The following is a 17,646-nucleotide window of genomic DNA, read 5'->3' as shown; positions in this document are numbered from 1 at the left end:
TCTTTACATAGCAGCCTCTGCCATCAGTGTGTGAATGAGAAGGTGTGATTGCTGTGTAAAAACTACAAATGTGCTATACAAGCTCAAGTTCATTTACCATTTACCAGTAGCCTTGATAATGTTAATATGATGACAAGTGACAAGTTTTCCTCAGACGCTGGGACAAAGAGGCCGTAAGATGTTTGTCTGAGTTACTGAAGGTCACTCTGTTGGAGGAATCAGTTTGTAGTTGATGAGGAACAAATGGCTTAAAGATTTAAACCAGTCCATACTTTACTCACTCCTCTGAATTACATTCTGGTAGATTACTTACCAAACAATGAGCTACATCACTCTACAAAGCCGCTAAGTGGGGAGCCTTGAGCAGCTACTTCAGAAAGAGAGAGCTTCAGCCACATCACAGGGAGGATTCAATTAATATTTATGTATCAAATCATAGCTTTGAATAAGACTACTTTACATAAAGTGCTATCCTGTTGATGTTATTTGAAGAGACCTAATATAATCCCACTTGGCAACAGTTGGCAAAACAAAGACTTCTGTAAGATGATTATTTTTGTGAAGTTTGATTTTGCAGATATTATACATTTCTCAAGTATATACTGCTATATAATTACATTGTATGTTTACTGTGGTTTGGTGACATGATCTATCACAGCGGATGGTGTTCAGTTGTACAAGGTTTAAAACAGACATTAAAGGTGTACCAGACATGGGCGACACAGCAGAAGTTGCATTAAGTATTGAGTCTACCAAGCAAGCATTTGTCCTTGAAAAGATGTTTCAAAGATGACTATATATGCACCATCGAAAAGATATTCAAAACTGGCTCAAAAACAAGATTTTTCAATGTCCATTTAAAGATGTTGAATAAACGTCTATATTTAACCAGGAAATGTGCGTCTGTCAAAAGACTCATCACACATTCATAGAATATATTTTCTTTAAAAAAGCATCTCATATCTAGCGGCAAAAATAATCAAACTAAAATGAACACAGGAGCGGACATGGTTTCCATCCTGACTACTTGGAAGTAGGTCTGTTGCTTTACACAACCTATGACACTTGCATAACACCATCACCCCTGTCAGATAGGTTATCAAATATCTACATCAGCACCCAGGGGTCTCTCTGTCAAGGTATTCAGAGTCATCACTTTTTGATAATGCTAAAATGTAAAAATTATCCCCATAATAAAACAAAGAGCTTAACCAGATACATTGTTATAGACTGAGTTGTTTCAGACCTATAGGAGGAGGACAGGAAGAAGGAGTCAGGTTGTAAAGGAGGAGGACAGAAAAAGAGGAAGCTCGCAGAAACAACATGTGCTGCTGGTGACACAGAAGGAGGCAGGCGGGGCTAAGCTGTGTATAAGAGCGGATGCTGAGTCCTCTCAGCGGCTACTATCACCGGTTTCCTTGGATCTGCTGCTGTACTATCCTAACTACTGACACCACAATGAAGATAAAGATTCCAGTGCTGTTCAACGCTGTTCTTTGTGAGTAGGCTACACAGCTTGTTTGTTTTTATGAAACCATTAACTTAGTCGCTCTTTTAAGTAAAATCTGGCAGCATGTTCAGTTTCAAATAGCTGATGTACTTAAAGTGTTCTCATTAGCATGTGCCAAATGTTGCACCCTTGAAATGAACCGGTCAGAACTCGTCCATCTTCACTTTTAGAAACTTTTATTAAAGAAAACTGCCCACAGCTTTACACCGCTTCGTTTTCAGGCTACACACTCCTCTGTGTCTGCGTCACTCTTAGAGGGCCAGTGTCGGAATCTTAACACAGAGAGCAGAGGAGAATTGTAAACGCTCGACCATGTAGAGCAGGGGTGCCCAACCTTTTTTGAACCAAGATCTACTTTTAAAGTTACCAGTCTGCCGAGATCTACCAGTCCACATAGTGAGCCATAGCCTTTACCGACAGCCTACAAACGCATTTAATACTCAAACAACAAACAGAAAATAATAAATGAGAGTTCTGTAAAAAATAATGCAGACTACAGACTACAGCAGGCTGCTGTGAGATGATTTTGCTTTTGTTAAATTAGCTGCAGGCACGGTGAGAGTGAACGGAGTAAAGTCGAACCGACTGTTTGACCGGGTCACGTGTGTTCCCGCCTCGGTCCGTACGGATCACGGATCAACTGTGTGCTGTAGCACTAAAAGTAAAAAGTAAAAAGGTTCGCGTGGTGGCTGGCGCTCCAGTGCAAGTGTGTGTGTGTGTGTGTGTGTGTGTGTGTGTGCGCTGTATGTTGGTGTGTCTCGTGCCCCGCGATGCTCACAGTCATGACAGCAGAGAGGAGCAGAGAAAAGTAGCTGCAGCTTCATCAAATGCGCTTAATACTCGTAGCATAGTTTCTATATAAGACTTTTTGGTAAAACATTTACCCCCCCGGTTTTACCTGCACGTCATTGCGCATGCCTGCACTCTCTCTTGCGCGCTCTCTCTCTCTCTCCCCGCTCGCTCTCTCGCTCGCTCTCTCATGCACGCAGCAATTTCATGAATAAATGAAAAATTAAATACACACAGGTCGGAAGTATACTTGGGCTCCCAACACAGGTATCGTGTGTGGGAAACAGTGCAATGAGATGAAATTGAAATCACTTTTCTATTTTACAATTGTATTTTATATTGACTAAACATCTCGCGATCGACTGAGAATCAGTCAGCGATCTACATGTCGATCGCGATCGACTGTTTGGGCACCCCTGATGTAGAGACAGAAATGACATGCCGTCGGGTAAATAAGATTAATAACATGAGCAGGGCTTGACATTATAACTGGCCCGCTGGCCCGGATGAATGAATGACAGAGGCCGGTTAAAATACTGCCTGAAAAAAATAAAATACACTGTAACACGTCGTCAATTTCACAGCGCGTTCCTGTCATGCCGGTGTTTTGTCAGTAATTATTTTAAAAACGTTGCAGAGAAGAAAGAAGGAGAGAAAGGTGATCATAACAATTCCAGCTCTATCACAGCCTCATATTAATATCAGATTAAGTAGCCTCTTACAGTTACCAGCATGGTGAATAAACATGAGCACGTAGATAGAAGAAAACAATAAAAAAAAAATACACAATATTTTTAGAGCTCAATTAATAAAAAAGTTGTAATTTACTTAAGCATCAGAATTGTTCAAGATTAAATTGGTGGCTGTTATTTTTCCGAATCGAAAGTAATGTTCCTGGACCAGTGATCTTTGAAAACTAGTGGCCCGGAGGCTTTACATATGCCGTCAATCTTTCTAGGGACAAGACTCTCTACATTTCTTGGAGTAAGTGAGGGAGGCCTATCATTTATCCACTGCTTCATACATCTCCTGGCCAGGAGTAGGAGTTTGTTGCATATAGCATTAAATTGGATCTACTTAGGGACAGTGTTTGGGAGGGTACGCTCAGTATGAAGAGACACAAAAGATTGTTCCGAAGAAATGTTAAATGTTTGTTGAAGTTGCTGAAGGGACAGCAGTGTGTTGTCCCCAACGAGCCTAATCCCTTTTGTGTGCCAAATATGAAAAACACTGTTCAGTGGGATTAATGCCAATGATGGAATGGTAAAGCGGTAATCGCAAAGTGAAAGTCCTTCTTTTTCTTTGGACTAAAAAGACATTTTGAACTGAACTTTCGTAGATCAAATTGCATATTTCGTTTGTTTGGGACTTTTAGTTCATTGTGAATTGATAAAGGGGTAAATTAAATGGATATTTTTGTTAGGGTAGCAGTGTATTCAGCACAGAGCCTTTATCAGCGCTTTGTTTGTCTGAAGTTTGATTTCTGTTTGAGTGTGCTCCTTTTTTTCTGTTTTGAATTAGACCTATCCTAGAACCCACAATGCAACATAAACATTTACAAAAATGTGAACTACAAAACAATTATCGATTACATTTTTTCTATAATTATTATTTAATACTTTTGACTATCTAAAAACAGCAGGATGAGATGTGTTGTTAGAAACACTACCTACACTTGTACAGAACAAGCAAAACAACTTTTGGTATTGTTTTATTGAGCTTTGTATATTGAAGACATTTTCTCATCCCCATCTCTCTTCCTCTTTGTTTAGTTGTGGTCACGCTACCATTTGCAGAGGGGGAAACTAAAGATGTGACAGTGAAGAGTGGTGACACATTGAAGCTGCTGACTGATCCCTCTCTTAAACTGCAAGGTGACTCCCACATCCTGTGGTACATCCAGTTAATTGGACAGAAAAAGGGTAAGACCATCGCCAACTATGAAAGTGGGACATTGAAGCTTCCTCACCCAGAGTGGTCCAAAGAAAAACTCCAGCTGGATGAGACATTGGGGTCTATTACTATTGGGCCGCTCAGCGTCAATGACAGCAATATTTTCCACGGAGATATCACTGACATCAACGGCATGTTGCACAGGTTCCACTATAACGTCACGGTCATGGGTGAGTTTCTTTTTAAAGATGTTAAATAATGGCAAAGGTTTTTTTTTTAATATAAATTAAACCTGTTAAAAATGAGCTTTGATGTTAGCTCCTTTAATGATTATTTAAGTTCTCAGTTTAGCACACAGCTGATGGTACTGATGGAGCGAGCATTAGCACAACTAGTAAGCATCAACAAAACAAAATCATGTACAAAAGCAGATGGGTTCTGGAGAAAGAATAAGCAAAAGTACAAGTTAAGCAGTGTGTTCTTTTAAAGTTAGGCGAAATCCCTTTCTTGCTAAGAATTAGTTGAAGATTGATAACAGCTCTCTGACTCTATAGCTGCTAAAAAAAAGCAACCTAGGTTCCACTATCTTAATTTAGCATTGAGCTCTCTGAATGAAAATGAAAACTGCTGTGTACATACTTTCCATATTCTTTGAAGAATCATTCACAAGACATGTTGCATTTAGAAAGACAACATTTAGGATCTTAAAAGTAACTTAAACTTGACCTTAAACTTACAATATGTTCAATTGTATGACAATGTTTACATTAAAATATCTTAATTAATGTATTGAATAAATCAATTAAACATTATGTTATATATTTTTATGTTGAGTACTTACATTACCTCAAATATTTCCAACAGTTATCAAAGCTAGAGAAATCTGTAATTTTATAGTAACCTAAGGTGTCTTGTCGTGGCGGCCGCAGAGCTGAAAAAGCGGACAGAATGTTTATAGTGGAAAAATTAGATGTTACGTCAAAGACCGCTATGTAAGGAAGTGGAAAATGCTACTGAAAGCTGCCGTACTGTTGCTGCTGTGATAAAAACATCATGTAAATTATACTTGGATACATTGTCGGTAAACATAGTCTCTTCCTCAGGTCTGTTTCGCCTGTTCTTCATCATTACAGTCAATGCTGAGTTCAGCTTCATCATGTTATTGTAGTATTGATTGAAAGGGGCTTTCAATCCCCGACTGGCGGCGGAATACATTTTATCTTTAAACCACTATCTTTTTAGCAAAACAAATCTGTAAGCTGATTTTTCTGTGCAGTTAATTGCAATCCAAAGGATACTGGAAAAAAAGACATTAAGCAGATTTATTAATGTCAAATTCATGCTTTGTCTTCTACAAGACCAGACAAAGAACTGTTACATGCTTGTTTTATTTAGTGAGGTTTGGATTGAGTCTTTTTGTTCTCATCTCATAATATCAGGGGAAGCTCACACAGTATTGCTTAAACTTCTCACTCTGATTTTAAGATTTTAAAAAGTGATAAAACTTGCAAACATGAGTCACCCAAAGGTTGAATTGTTTTGGTCAAGCAAATTTAGCGAGTATTTGCATTTTTTAGGACTTTGTTTGCAATAGACATGGACTGTTTAATTATCATTAAGGTGCATGTGTGAACAGGCAACAGAGATTTCAGTGCAGCTTTCTCTGAAATTCTTTGAGACACTTTCAGGAGCACAAAAGGCTGAACTGTTTTTGCTACTGCTCACACTAACCATCTCCCTTTGTCTTTTTTTAAAGATGATTCAAACCCAGTGACTGCAAAGCTCCCAGAAAGCAGGAATGATCCCAACAACCAGAGGAGCCACATAGGCCTAGGAGGTGCTTTACCAATTGTCTGCGCTATCATCTTACTGCTGGGAGCTGTCGGCCTGATGTTCAAGAAAAAGACACAGACGGAAAAGAAAGGTAATTAATAACAGAGTTAGAACTACAGTTTGATCAGCTACTCCTCTGGGCCAGATTGTTAAAAAATTTCAATCTAGATAACAATTATCCAGATTAGGACATATTTTTTTGTAATCCAGCTAATCCAGCTCACTTTGACTAAACTTCATAAATATTAACCAAAGAGTTTCACCTGGTGAACTCATTTCTTGTTATCTCTTCTTCACAGGAAATACTCAGGAAGTCCTTGTCATTCCGCTTCAAGACATTCAACCTTAAGGAGAAAGAGATGAGAGAAGATCCAGGATGAATTTGACCAAAAAGATAAATCTGTTATCAAACTATTGCAGAGGAAACACACTGTGGCTGCATTTCACACATGTTGTTTTGTGCCTGAAAGGAAATCATCAGGTTTAATCAGGATATCCTCTATAAGGATCCTGCTGTGTGCTCTTGCTGTTGTCAGTAAAACTGTGAGAATCTTTCACATTAAACAATATCTTCTTTGTAATACCAATGAATGTGATCTCTACATCACTGTTGCTATGAGTGATTGTATTTATGTAGGATGACTGTAAAGGATTTTTAGTCATCTCAATTGATCGCACTGATGTTTTTCTTAATGTATTATTTATGTTTAGCTAAGCGCTCCTCATTCAGTTATGGGAGATACAGAAATAAAAATGTGTTGAAAACATCTATGTTGTGTGTGTTTAATGAATTCTGTCCTGTTAGCTTGTGGCTGTTTGATCCACATTAGAGTTTAAGTGACTTTTTTTTTTACAACCAAACAAATGAATGTCAAAGATTTCCATCCTCCCAGCTCCCATGACTTCCATCACTTTCCATGTGAGTATAAAACCTAGAGAGGACATATTATTCAACACAGTTTAAGTTTCTGATATCTGTTTTTTTTCTGACAAATAAGTTTTACTCCCTACATTTTAACGCAAATATCTTAACTCCACATGATATTTTAAACAAAGGCTTGTCACTTTAGCTTTAATGCATCAGAGGGGAAAAGAAAGCAAAACAATATAAAACACAAAAGAAGGTGAACAGAGTAAATTATAAAACACTATAACACCTTGTTTCCCCAAAATGTAAGGATGTTATGTAAAATGTAAATAAAGACATGATGATTTAATAGTAAACCACATATTAAGTTGAAAATAGCAAAAACACTGAGAAATGTCATTGTTTTGGAAAATGACATCTGATACCAGCAGCATGTCAGGACTGAGTGCTGATAAAAAAGCTGGATGGTCCCTCTGGTCTTTAGCTCGAAGGACCAGCTTCCATTAGTTCCAAACTGAATTTTGGGGACAGAAAACTTAGACACAGTCAATCTCTAGATTCTTTAATAGGGATGTGGGGGTTGTGCAAACATTTTTCCTACCCCAAGTGATGGCATGACAGAAAATATTTGAGAACTATGCTCTTGATTAGCTTAAAACACTGACTGATACCACTGAACAAATAGTTCAACTAAATCCAACGAGTGTCTATAGAACAAATGACCCCTAGCCTTTATCAAATTTAGACTTCAGGTCCTTTCTTATCACTGACCTACCACCAGAAAGAAGAGTAAACCTGTTCAACCAAGACTACTGCAATGCCATATATGGCATGAAAAAAGAGCAATGTGAAATGTCATTCTCGCAAGATGCATGCTGCAGAAGAGAGGCAAAGAGAGGAGCATTGCGACCTCAAATAACCTTTGGAGGGTAGGGCTGGGGTATACTGAGGCCCTTTTTCAATATATTATCCTCAATTCAAGATTTTACGTACTAACAAACATTTGTAAATATTAAAATGATTGGCTCAGTACAAGCAGCATGTCAAAACATCAGAATGACATATACCCGAGTAAAGATTGTATCTCCTGACCTGTCCTCACAACACCACACAGGAGCAAAATAAACCATAGATATAATATCAAGCTTCAACCAAAGAAAGTCTGCTATTGATTTCAGAAAGACTCAGCAATAGTTCAGAAACATTATTAATAAGAAATAGTTTACTAGTGCTAACTAATGGGCAGATTCTGTTCCTTGATATAAAACAAAGCCAATCACGACTTAATACACGTGAAAAACGTATAAAATACACCACAAAAACCAAAGCATTTCCAACGGAAACATTCAAACTTCGAGTTCAACAGGCATTTTTTCACTGCTATGAGCAACACATTTTTAATAGGAAAGACACCAAAGTGAGATCCATTTCTTGTGTTACTTACCCCAACATCTCTCTCTCTCTCTCGCGAGCCCGGGCCGCCCGCTTGAGACGACAGCCTCAATGCATGGGGCGCGCACCCTAACCATTGCGCCACCAGGACGCCCCAATGTGGGGATTTTTTAAGGAGTGAAGACCATGTGTCTTCCAGTACAAGTTTGAATGACAATAAAGAAAGTCTAAGTCTAAGTCTAAGTCTAATGTGACAGGTTGTCTGAAATGTTTGTGTGTCTCCATTGTTTTCTGGTTTTGGGAACTCACACCTAACCAGCTGAATTTCAGGTTCTCGCTGGTCTCCTCACAGCTGCTAAACAATCTTGTTGTCTCTTTTTGTTTTTGTTTTACAGAGTCTAAGACGTCCACTGGATCCCAAAACTCTGCTCACTACCAGAGGGCTCACCTGGCATCTATCTTAACTGCTGCTGCCTGCGTTGTGTTGCTCTTGTGAGCAGCTCAGTACGGAAAATCTCAGGGTCAGTACTTTAATTTATATAGGTAGTATAGCTGTTGTAGTTTATTATCTGTGTTGAATCCACGTTGTTTTCCATATTGACTTTTTTTTACCACAGACAGATGTATCAAATGTTTTTCATACAGTCACTCACTATCTCCTCACTGACAACAGGAGGAGATAGTTAATGAAATAATCAGACATGTGAATCAAAGTCAACGGACGACACACATTCAAAAGGACATCTACATACATGATAATGTACCGACATAGTAAATAAAGGAATTAAAAATACCTAAATGAAAATAAAAAAAGAGAGCAAGTAATCGTATTTATAATAATAGTCAAATCCACTTTTAATACTTCTCCTCTGCCAGTGGGTTGTTCTAGTTAGTTTGAGCTCTTCAAAGTACAAAATGGGAAATCGTGCTACAAACAAAATGTAAGAAAGTAATCAGCTCTGCAGAAAAAAAGCTTCGGGAGCAGTTGTGACCAAGCTAACAGTTAGTATACTTTGTGGTTTATAACTGTTGAATTAAACCTCTGATTAAATCCATGAAGCCCTTTATTTAAATCTGGTGCATGTACACGCTGTCCAATAAAAAGTGAACCTGATGTATGAAAAATAAAGACAACAGTAGAGAGAAGCCAGACAGAGGTAACAAGTTGACTTTATGTTGACTGCTGCATTCAACCTGTATTAATCAGACTTTAACAAACCCTAAACACAGTCAGCCTGGGTTTTATTTACACCTTAAACTACTGCTCCTTTGTTACCACAAGACAGTAATCATGTTTTTATTTGTGTATTACAGGAAATGTGAGCCCGCCTTCCTGCCTATGCAACCACCCAGTGTGTGATCCTCAGCCATCGGTGGATACAGAACATTATCTCCCCTTCCCATCAACGTGCTAATTGAAAAAACTATTCGCTATGCACAACATGCACTCCAGGACATTCCACTTTTAGAGATTGATTGTGTTTTGTGGCCATAATGAGGCCTTAAAGTCATTTCACTGTATTTCTCCTTGCTGTCGTTTTCCAGTTGTGTTCTCATCTCCTTCCTGAACACCAACAATTATGTTTTTTTTATTTAAAAATATGGACCAAAGTTTTGAATGTACGAATAATTGAAGAGATTTTAGGATGGTACAGCTGGTCAAGACACACTCAAAGAAATGACCTAGGGCATGTGTTTGATTAGCAAACTAGGGATTTGTTTACATAAAATGAATTAATTGTGTTTCGCTCTACTAAATGATTAATTCTTGTTCAAAAAACGAGCGGTTAATGTTAATCTAGCGTGACTGTATCGTGGGCATTGTTGTTTTAATGTCAGAGGAAGCACAAACTTTAGCGCAAGGCTTCGGCTTAAATCAACAGACTCGCTTTTGTTGTCAGCCGGGGCTTCATGGGTGACTGACGACTCCCACGCTTCTCCAGCTGCGTGTATTTCAGTGAAGCGGGCTGAACACATGAACTGAGATAAGTTAAGATGGAGGACAGCGGGTCTGTGGCAGCAGTTGTGTTAAGGTAACAACAAGAAGCAAGTTGAATCAATTAGATAGTTCAGTCTGTAACCTAACAACATTAGAACATGTGGAGTATGCTCGTTTCCTTGGATTTTCACTGGTCAGTCGTGCCATTCTTAAAATGATTCACTATCTGTATTTAGGTTAATATAATATTGCATTTTTGTTTTATTAACTATATGCTCCTCAACATTAAGTTAAACGGTCTGTGTCTACCTACAAATACTGAAATGTTTATTCACAACATATGCCTAAATATTGCTTGAGGTTTTTAACATTTTAAAACTGTTTCTCTTTTATTAACCAGAAATACATCAGAAATTCAGCAGTCCCCATGCCTTGAGATGTTTATGTACCTCATGCAGTACATGGTAAGTTAATATTTTTATCATATTGATTATCCAGTGCCAAATGTGCGTTGTGCACACATCTAAAATTGAGGATTAGTGATTTAGCTTAAATGTAGTGTTAAATTATTTTTGCAAACTGAATTTGCTTTAATTTCTGAGGGTACGAGGCCTGATAAGTACTGGAATATTTGTTCATATTTTGTATGAAGCTTCATTTTTAGCAGATTTCCTCCAGTTTTCTGTTTTCAACGTTTGATACTGCATTGTTAATGCAAAATCATCACCTGCATCAATATTAAAGCATTAACATTAAAATTCCTTTGGCATTTCAATGGCCAGAACCCCTACAGTACTCCTAATGTACAGACACATGAAAAATTATCTAGCTTGGAAGATTTATTTAAGTCAAGTGCTGAGCTAAAGTTGGCTACTTTAGTTGGGGGTGGGGGGCTTACGGCTGTTTGGCCGGCAGCCGCCGCGGCTTACTGTGTGGCACAGACACAGACAGACCATAGACTAGACAGGGATAGACACGAGATGCTGAGGTTTTTCCGCGGCATGAAAATGGAACTCCGCACGCCGGAAAATTCGCACCGCACTTGATGTGTAAGGTTGACTTGCGGGGGGAAAAAAAAGCACACATGGATTTTCCGCATTTCCACACCGCATATCGCATCGCACTCGGTGTGAATGGGCCTTAAGCTAGTAAAATACAATACTTTAACAAGTATTGAGGGGTTTTGTTTACAAATTTTGAAGGACGCAAAGTATTGACAATTATCCTTTAAGATATTGAGATCATTTTCTTTTGTGAATATCGCCCACCCCTAAAATGTACATAAATTATCATTTGCTAATCTTTTCTTCTTCTCTTCTTTCTTTCAGTGACGTGTATGTGGCAGTGCAAACATTGTGTGGCAAGAGAGAGTAGTAGGTACAAATTACTTAAACATTATAAACTACATCATCATTATGGGAGAAGCCAACATTATCAATGCATATATGTAAATTGTCCTTACACATTCAGGACGTGGACTGGACTTCACACCCATGTCTATAAAGCTCATTCCTCTCAACCAACACAGACTGCTTTAAATTCAGGAACATTTAAATGCGAGGTATGTGGATGTAGTGACTTCTCTACTGAGAGATATTTTTTTATTCATATTGGGACACATCTGCACAGTTGTGAGACAGTTGGTTGTGTATTTCTTGGATACTCTTTCCAGACAAATATTTACAGTACATTTTACACACAAAAATAGAAAGCATCATCCACACACATTAAAAGATTTTAAAACCAGTGTAGTTAAGTTTGTGAACCCTGTCCAAGGATCAGATACCCCTGATGCTGTTGTAACTGGCTGTTCTGATGTGTCATTTGATGAGGTTGAGGCTGAGACCGTGACAGAAAACGACAGTGGAGCTGTTGAAAAGCTACCAGAAGTAATTGAGCGGAAAATAGCAACAATATTGTTAAAATTAGAACATATATTTCATATTCCAGCAAAAGGATTAGATGAGTTGTTGGAGGAGTTTCATTTTTTAAGTTCAGCTAGCGTACAATTACAGAAATTTTCAAAAGCCATAACCTCAATATTGGTCAGGCAGTTGTCGAAGAACTTGACAATTCTGTGTCTCTCTCTAACCCTGTCACTAAAAGTTTTGAAAAGTGTGGACCTCTTGCCACATCCTATAAAAGAAAACAATATTACAAGCAAAATTTTAGCGTTGTAGAGGCTGTTGAGTATATTTTATCTGTCGAACAAAGGAGGTCATTTCAATATGTCCCATTATTACAGTTATTTCAGGAAGTACTGAGTCACAATAAATTACTGGATAAAGTGGTTGATGAACACATAGCTCAAAAAAATAAAGAAGCTTTGCATTGTGATCAGAGAGTTTACAGGTCTTTTCAAGATGGTGAAAATTATAAAACAAATAGCTTTCTAGCGGTTGATAAGTTGAGAGTTTCCATAAAACTTTATCGACGAGTGTGAGGTTTGTAATCCTCTTGGAGTCTCTCACAGACTTTCTCAGTAAAAAAGAGCATTGGTGGAAATGCACATGAGAATTGGGCTCTGCTTCAACTGTTGCCTCTGATCATTGGTCCACTTGTTCCAGAGGATGAACCTACATGGCATGTTGTTTTGGATCTCAAGGACATAGTGGAATTTGTTGTAGCCCCTGTCCACTCTGAAGAGTCAGTATCTTTCCTCGAGTGTAAAATTGATGAACATCGCCAGAGATACCAAGAGCTTTTTCCCAACAACAGGCTTCTCCCTAAACATCATTTTTTGGAGCACTATGCTGTTCTGATTCGCCTTTTTGGCCCTCCATACATGGACGATGAGATTTGAGGTGAAACATAGTGTCTTCAAACAGATTGCTCGCCATACAAACTGTTTCAAAAACATGCCTCCCACACTCGCAAGAAAACATCAGCTTGTGATTGCCTCTGATTTGCACTCTCTTGACCATAGGACACCTTTGGCGGTAACGTGTGTGTGTGTGTGTGTGTGTGTGTGTGTGTGTGTGTGTGTGTGTGTGTGTGTGTGTGTGTGTGTGTGTGTGTGTGTGTGTGTGTGTGTGTGTGTGTGTGTGTGTGTGTGTGTGTGTGTGTGTGTGTGTGTGTGTGTGTGTGTGTGTGTGTGTGTGTTTTTTTTCAGGTCTCCACAATGACCCAGCCTATGAGACTGAGGGTCATCCTGGGTGACGATGATGCCAGAAAGCTAATCCTGCCCGCAGGTAGACCAGGCTCCATGGAGGAATTGTACAAGACTATAAAGATGAGTTTTGGATTAGAGCAAGATTTCCGTCTTCAATATCAAGATGCTGATTTTGGAAATGACTTCATAAATCTGTCAGAGATCTCTGACATTGATGACAAAGCGACTTTAAAGGTGGTCTATGTTGTGGCAGTCTACTTGCAAAATTCTACAGAAGCTGACTCGATGCTTCAACCTCTACCAGTCCAAAGCCTTACTGATTCCTCATCAGTCTCCTCGGTTGACACAGATAATACAGAGCCTGCTTCATCATCAGGGTCATAGCTATCTGCACGGCTGTTCAGTTGGCCAAGTGTTTTCACAGTGCCTCCCTTCAACGATGAGTCTGAACTGTAACTTGAAACGGCCAATGCTGAATGCAGTGCGAATGGAACTTATTTGAGCCCGCCACCGAAGCTGAAATCTCACATGCTGGAACGACTGTCTGAAGAAATTCTTAAATTCAAAGCCTATCCAACTGACAATGATCTTACTGACGTTGCAGAAGCACTTGTGAAAAAGCATCCTTGTCTGAGGGAGCAAGGATCCTTCAATGGCTGTTATGGGTGGAAGATTAGCCTCAAATACAAAATGGCCAACTTCCGGTCCAAACTGAGGGGCCTGGGCTGTCCTGAGGTGACGATAAATTCACTAAAGAACAAGAACCAAGACAAGCGTTTGGCAGCCCTGAATGTGAAAAAGCCCGGGAGGGCCGAAGTTAATTACTGTCCTCAGCATCCAAAAGGAGAAACCGCTGAGAGTCTGGAGAAGGAAAGAGTCGCACTGCTTTCAGAAAATAAGAACAACAACGACCATATTGTGACATTGACAATGGAGAAGACTTTCTCATACAGGAGGCAAGAAATCCTTACAGGAGAGCCTTTGGTTGCAGACTTCAAGAGTAGATGGCCAGCTCTGTTCAATGCGAAAGAGGTGCGTGTCCTATGTGTGCTCAGGTTTAATTATTACCAGTTATTTTTCTCTCTACTGATAATGATTAAACAACTAGTAGTTCATTGCTCATTCTTCTTGGCTTATGATGTTCTTATAGGGTTAGTGACATTTGCTTTATTGTTTTCCAGATCGATAAGGAGTTCCATCGCATATCAACTGTACCTCTACTTTCTACATTCTTTGCTGCTCTCGACCAGTTCTCTCCATGCCTGATGGGGATATTTCGGTGCAAAGGTGGAGCACCTGGAAGAAGAATAAGACACGTCATGGTGGATATTTCCAAGGTTTGTATTAAAGAGTTGATTTCTGCTTATACAATGTTTTTACAAAAAGAAATAACAGATGCCCTCACATTCCTGTTAGCAAAAGAAGTGCCCTATCAACACCATTAGTAACGGTTTCATTTTAACATTTATTTTATTCTTTTTTGAATATATTTTTCACTTATTTGCAGTTTTCTTGTTCTTCAGTTCAATGAGGCCTATATTTAAAGTTCAAATTAATTGTGTTAAAAGAAACACCTGTGTTCAGTTAAATAAATGCATGATGTTCTCAAACAACGTCTTTAATAATCATGATTTGAATCATGATTTGTGCCAAAATCAAGCAGCCCTAATACACTGTCAGCTGTATCTGCAAGACTGGTGTCTGACTTTTGATTTTAGCACCTATAAATGATGCCAATACACAGTATTTTTCAATGTGTAAAGTTCGTATTGTAATTTTTATAGTGCTTTTTTCAATGTTTCCTGTTGTACCAGAAGTTAGTAAAGACACAAAGAATATCATAAGTAAATTGACCACAACGAAAGGAAGCTACAGAGACGTAACATGAGAAAAGGAATGATTGGGAGAGTGATGAAAAGCATAAAAGTTTACATTTGTACAGTTACCTTTTCAAACTGCTGCCAACAATAAAGAATATTGTCTAAACGAGTTCCCTTTTTTCCCTCAGGATGACACAATTCATACAAGACATGCATGTGTCCTCAAGTCCTTGTGCATCTACTTGAACGAAGACCCAGAGAAACTTGTTAAGGATTATATGGTGAGTTACGTACACAATGTTTGACAAAGTAGCTGTAAAACAGTTGGAAAGAGTAAACCTTTACTTGCTTGGTATGATAAATTCACAGTAGAAATTGACGGTGAAACGTATGTATTAAAGCTCCAGTGTGTAAAAGGAATTGCCGTTTTTCCAGAACACACTCTGAATATAATATTCATAAGTATTTTTTATAATCTCTTGAAAATAAGTTATTTCTTTTATGGCCTTAGAATGAGCATTTTATATCTACACAGGAGCGAGAAGCGCCGCGATGTTTCTGCAGTAGCACAGAAGGGACAAAGTTAACAGCCTTACAGGATGTTTTTATATATAGTGGGTGTTCTGGGGAAATGCACCTGTTAGAGTAAGAATAATTACTATATAATAAATAACTACATACATCTTCACCTCATCACGTGATATTGTAGAAAGACTTGGGGCAGTGGTGGATAATGTCATCTTTAGTCCCTAGCTTATTGTCCTTGAAGGCCACTGTAGCTTCTGTAAATTCTCCCTAAAGGGCAAAATACATGCTATAACACACTGCACCTTTTAGGCCTAATACAAATTCTGCCTATTATTTTATCTAATTATGAAATTTCTTTGAGTTTGAAAACTAGAGACATCAAATTTAATGTTCTCAGTTTTAAACAACCATGACAATATTTATCATCTATTTTGTGCAGAGCTGGGTTGAAGTCATAAATTCAAGCAAACATAAAACAAAATGTACTTATTATATCCCACAGAACACAGACAGCGAGGTCTGCGCTTCCATGGACCAGACTGTGTTGGGAGTGTATGTCATACAGAAGGAGGGTGCGGAGCCTGGAGATGACCCAGAGGACATCGGTATCCTGATTGAAGGTGTGAAGATCCTCAATGAGTTGGGCAACATTGGGATTGCCTGTGCTTTGTTATTTGGACTAATATACTGTCTAAACCTGAGCTACCCACCAGACCTCAAATGTACTTTTGAAGTGATGCAGAAGATTCTTCTGAATCTGGATGGGCAGAGGTTGCCGTCCAAGGCACAGTTCCTAAAAAATAAGCTCATGGAGTAAATTTGCTCTAAGTAGACGTCAACAATGCAGATTTTTTTTTTGCTTTAGTTGAAAATGTTCAGAAGGACTTGCCTTTAGTATGCTCAACAGACAGAGACCAAGAATGTCGTCTCAGCTTAAAATGTGTTTGCAAGCAGTCTAGTGTAGCTGTTTGTTCCTGGTCTCTTTCTGCAGTAAGACTGTAAGAACTTGAAATGACAGTCATACACTTACTGAAAGATTGTATAATGATGTTTAGTAGTGTTTAATGTTTTGATGAGAAAATGTTTTAGATGCATTTGGGGGAAAAATTTATATTAAACTTTAACACCTTACATGAGGAAACCCCACCAAGTTAAAAATGTTTAACATGTCTAAGGTATTTCTGCTTATGTGAAGAAAACAATATACTTTTGGGGCTCCAGAAGAAGCTGTATGTTATATGCTAAAAATGTTATTCAGTAGCAAATTGCTACAATTGCATTGTGGGTAATGCAGTCAAAAGGTTTATCAACACCAAATGTTCAATAAAATGTCAAATGAATTTGAATGTTGTCATTTTTATGCACATTTGGTCATGTATAATACATTCTTGTCCTAGGAATGAACACAATACTAATTAAACCAACAAGATTGACATTAGTTCATTCAATAACACTGACATTAGTATAACTCACAAACCCTGTATGTGTTGATACAACAAGGTTGAATTTTGTTCGACTTACGTGTTCGACCAATGCAGAGTACATTCAATTTGATTTAACCAAAATAACTAAGAACAACCATTTAAATTCAACAAGATGCAAATTAGTTGTGTGCAAATATTAATGTGATGTTCAATCCACACATGTATATTGTATTCAAATAACATGATAAAGTCTGGCTCACTTAACATGATTTGTTTAGATGGAATATAGGTGGCATGATAAAATCATATTAATCCAATGAATTATTATTTTGAGTGCAGACTGTCACTGAGGCAGTGAGTTTTGGCTCTGGCTACAGGGAAACCCCACGCAGCCAAGAAGAGAGGCAGACAGAAAGTGGGGGGGGAGAGAGACTTGAGCTGAGGCTTGAGCTGAGTTGAGTCCTGACATCGAAGGCCCTGAGTGTGTCTCCTCCTACCTCGAGTGCCAGAGAAAAAGGCAAGACGAGTCCCCTCCCAG

The 17,646-nt window shown here is 38.5% G+C and overlaps 1 protein-coding gene across 7 annotated transcripts; it reads left to right on the top strand.

The window, feature by feature from the left end:
- Nucleotides 1-1,347: 1,347 nt before the first annotated feature.
- LOC110001007 (uncharacterized) lies at nucleotides 1,348-17,024 on the top strand. Of its 7 annotated transcripts, XR_010665954.1 has the most exons (11): nucleotides 1,348-1,498; nucleotides 4,072-4,422; nucleotides 5,949-6,116; nucleotides 6,325-8,806; nucleotides 9,600-10,318; nucleotides 10,625-10,688; nucleotides 11,553-11,597; nucleotides 13,337-14,368; nucleotides 14,518-14,673; nucleotides 15,345-15,437; nucleotides 16,187-17,024. XR_010665954.1 is itself a non-coding variant. In XM_065952699.1 (9 exons), exons 6-9 carry the CDS (start codon nucleotides 13,865-13,867, stop codon nucleotides 16,499-16,501), a joined length of 1,068 nt encoding a protein of 355 aa, XP_065808771.1. In that variant the 5' UTR covers nucleotides 7,377-8,806; nucleotides 9,600-10,318; nucleotides 10,625-10,688; nucleotides 11,553-11,597; nucleotides 11,695-11,785; nucleotides 13,337-13,864; the 3' UTR covers nucleotides 16,502-17,024. The 7 variants fall into 7 exon arrangements, 6 of the variants coding, with proteins under 6 accessions (XP_065808771.1, XP_065808779.1, XP_065808751.1 ...); XM_065952699.1 differs by lacking the exons at nucleotides 1,348-1,498; nucleotides 4,072-4,422; nucleotides 5,949-6,116 and adding an exon at nucleotides 11,695-11,785 and having other exon boundaries at nucleotides 7,377-8,806; XM_065952707.1 differs by lacking the exons at nucleotides 1,348-1,498; nucleotides 4,072-4,422; nucleotides 5,949-6,116 and adding an exon at nucleotides 11,695-11,785 and having other exon boundaries at nucleotides 7,377-8,806; nucleotides 11,553-11,601.
- The last annotated feature ends 622 nt before the right edge of the window (nucleotides 17,025-17,646 follow it).

The sequence above is a fragment of the Labrus bergylta genome, chromosome 1, assembly GCF_963930695.1.
Source record: "Labrus bergylta chromosome 1, fLabBer1.1, whole genome shotgun sequence".
NCBI lineage: Eukaryota > Metazoa > Chordata > Actinopteri > Labriformes > Labridae > Labrus > Labrus bergylta.
Note: the sequence above shows the minus strand (reverse complement) of the source record. Positions and strands in the feature narration are given on the sequence as shown.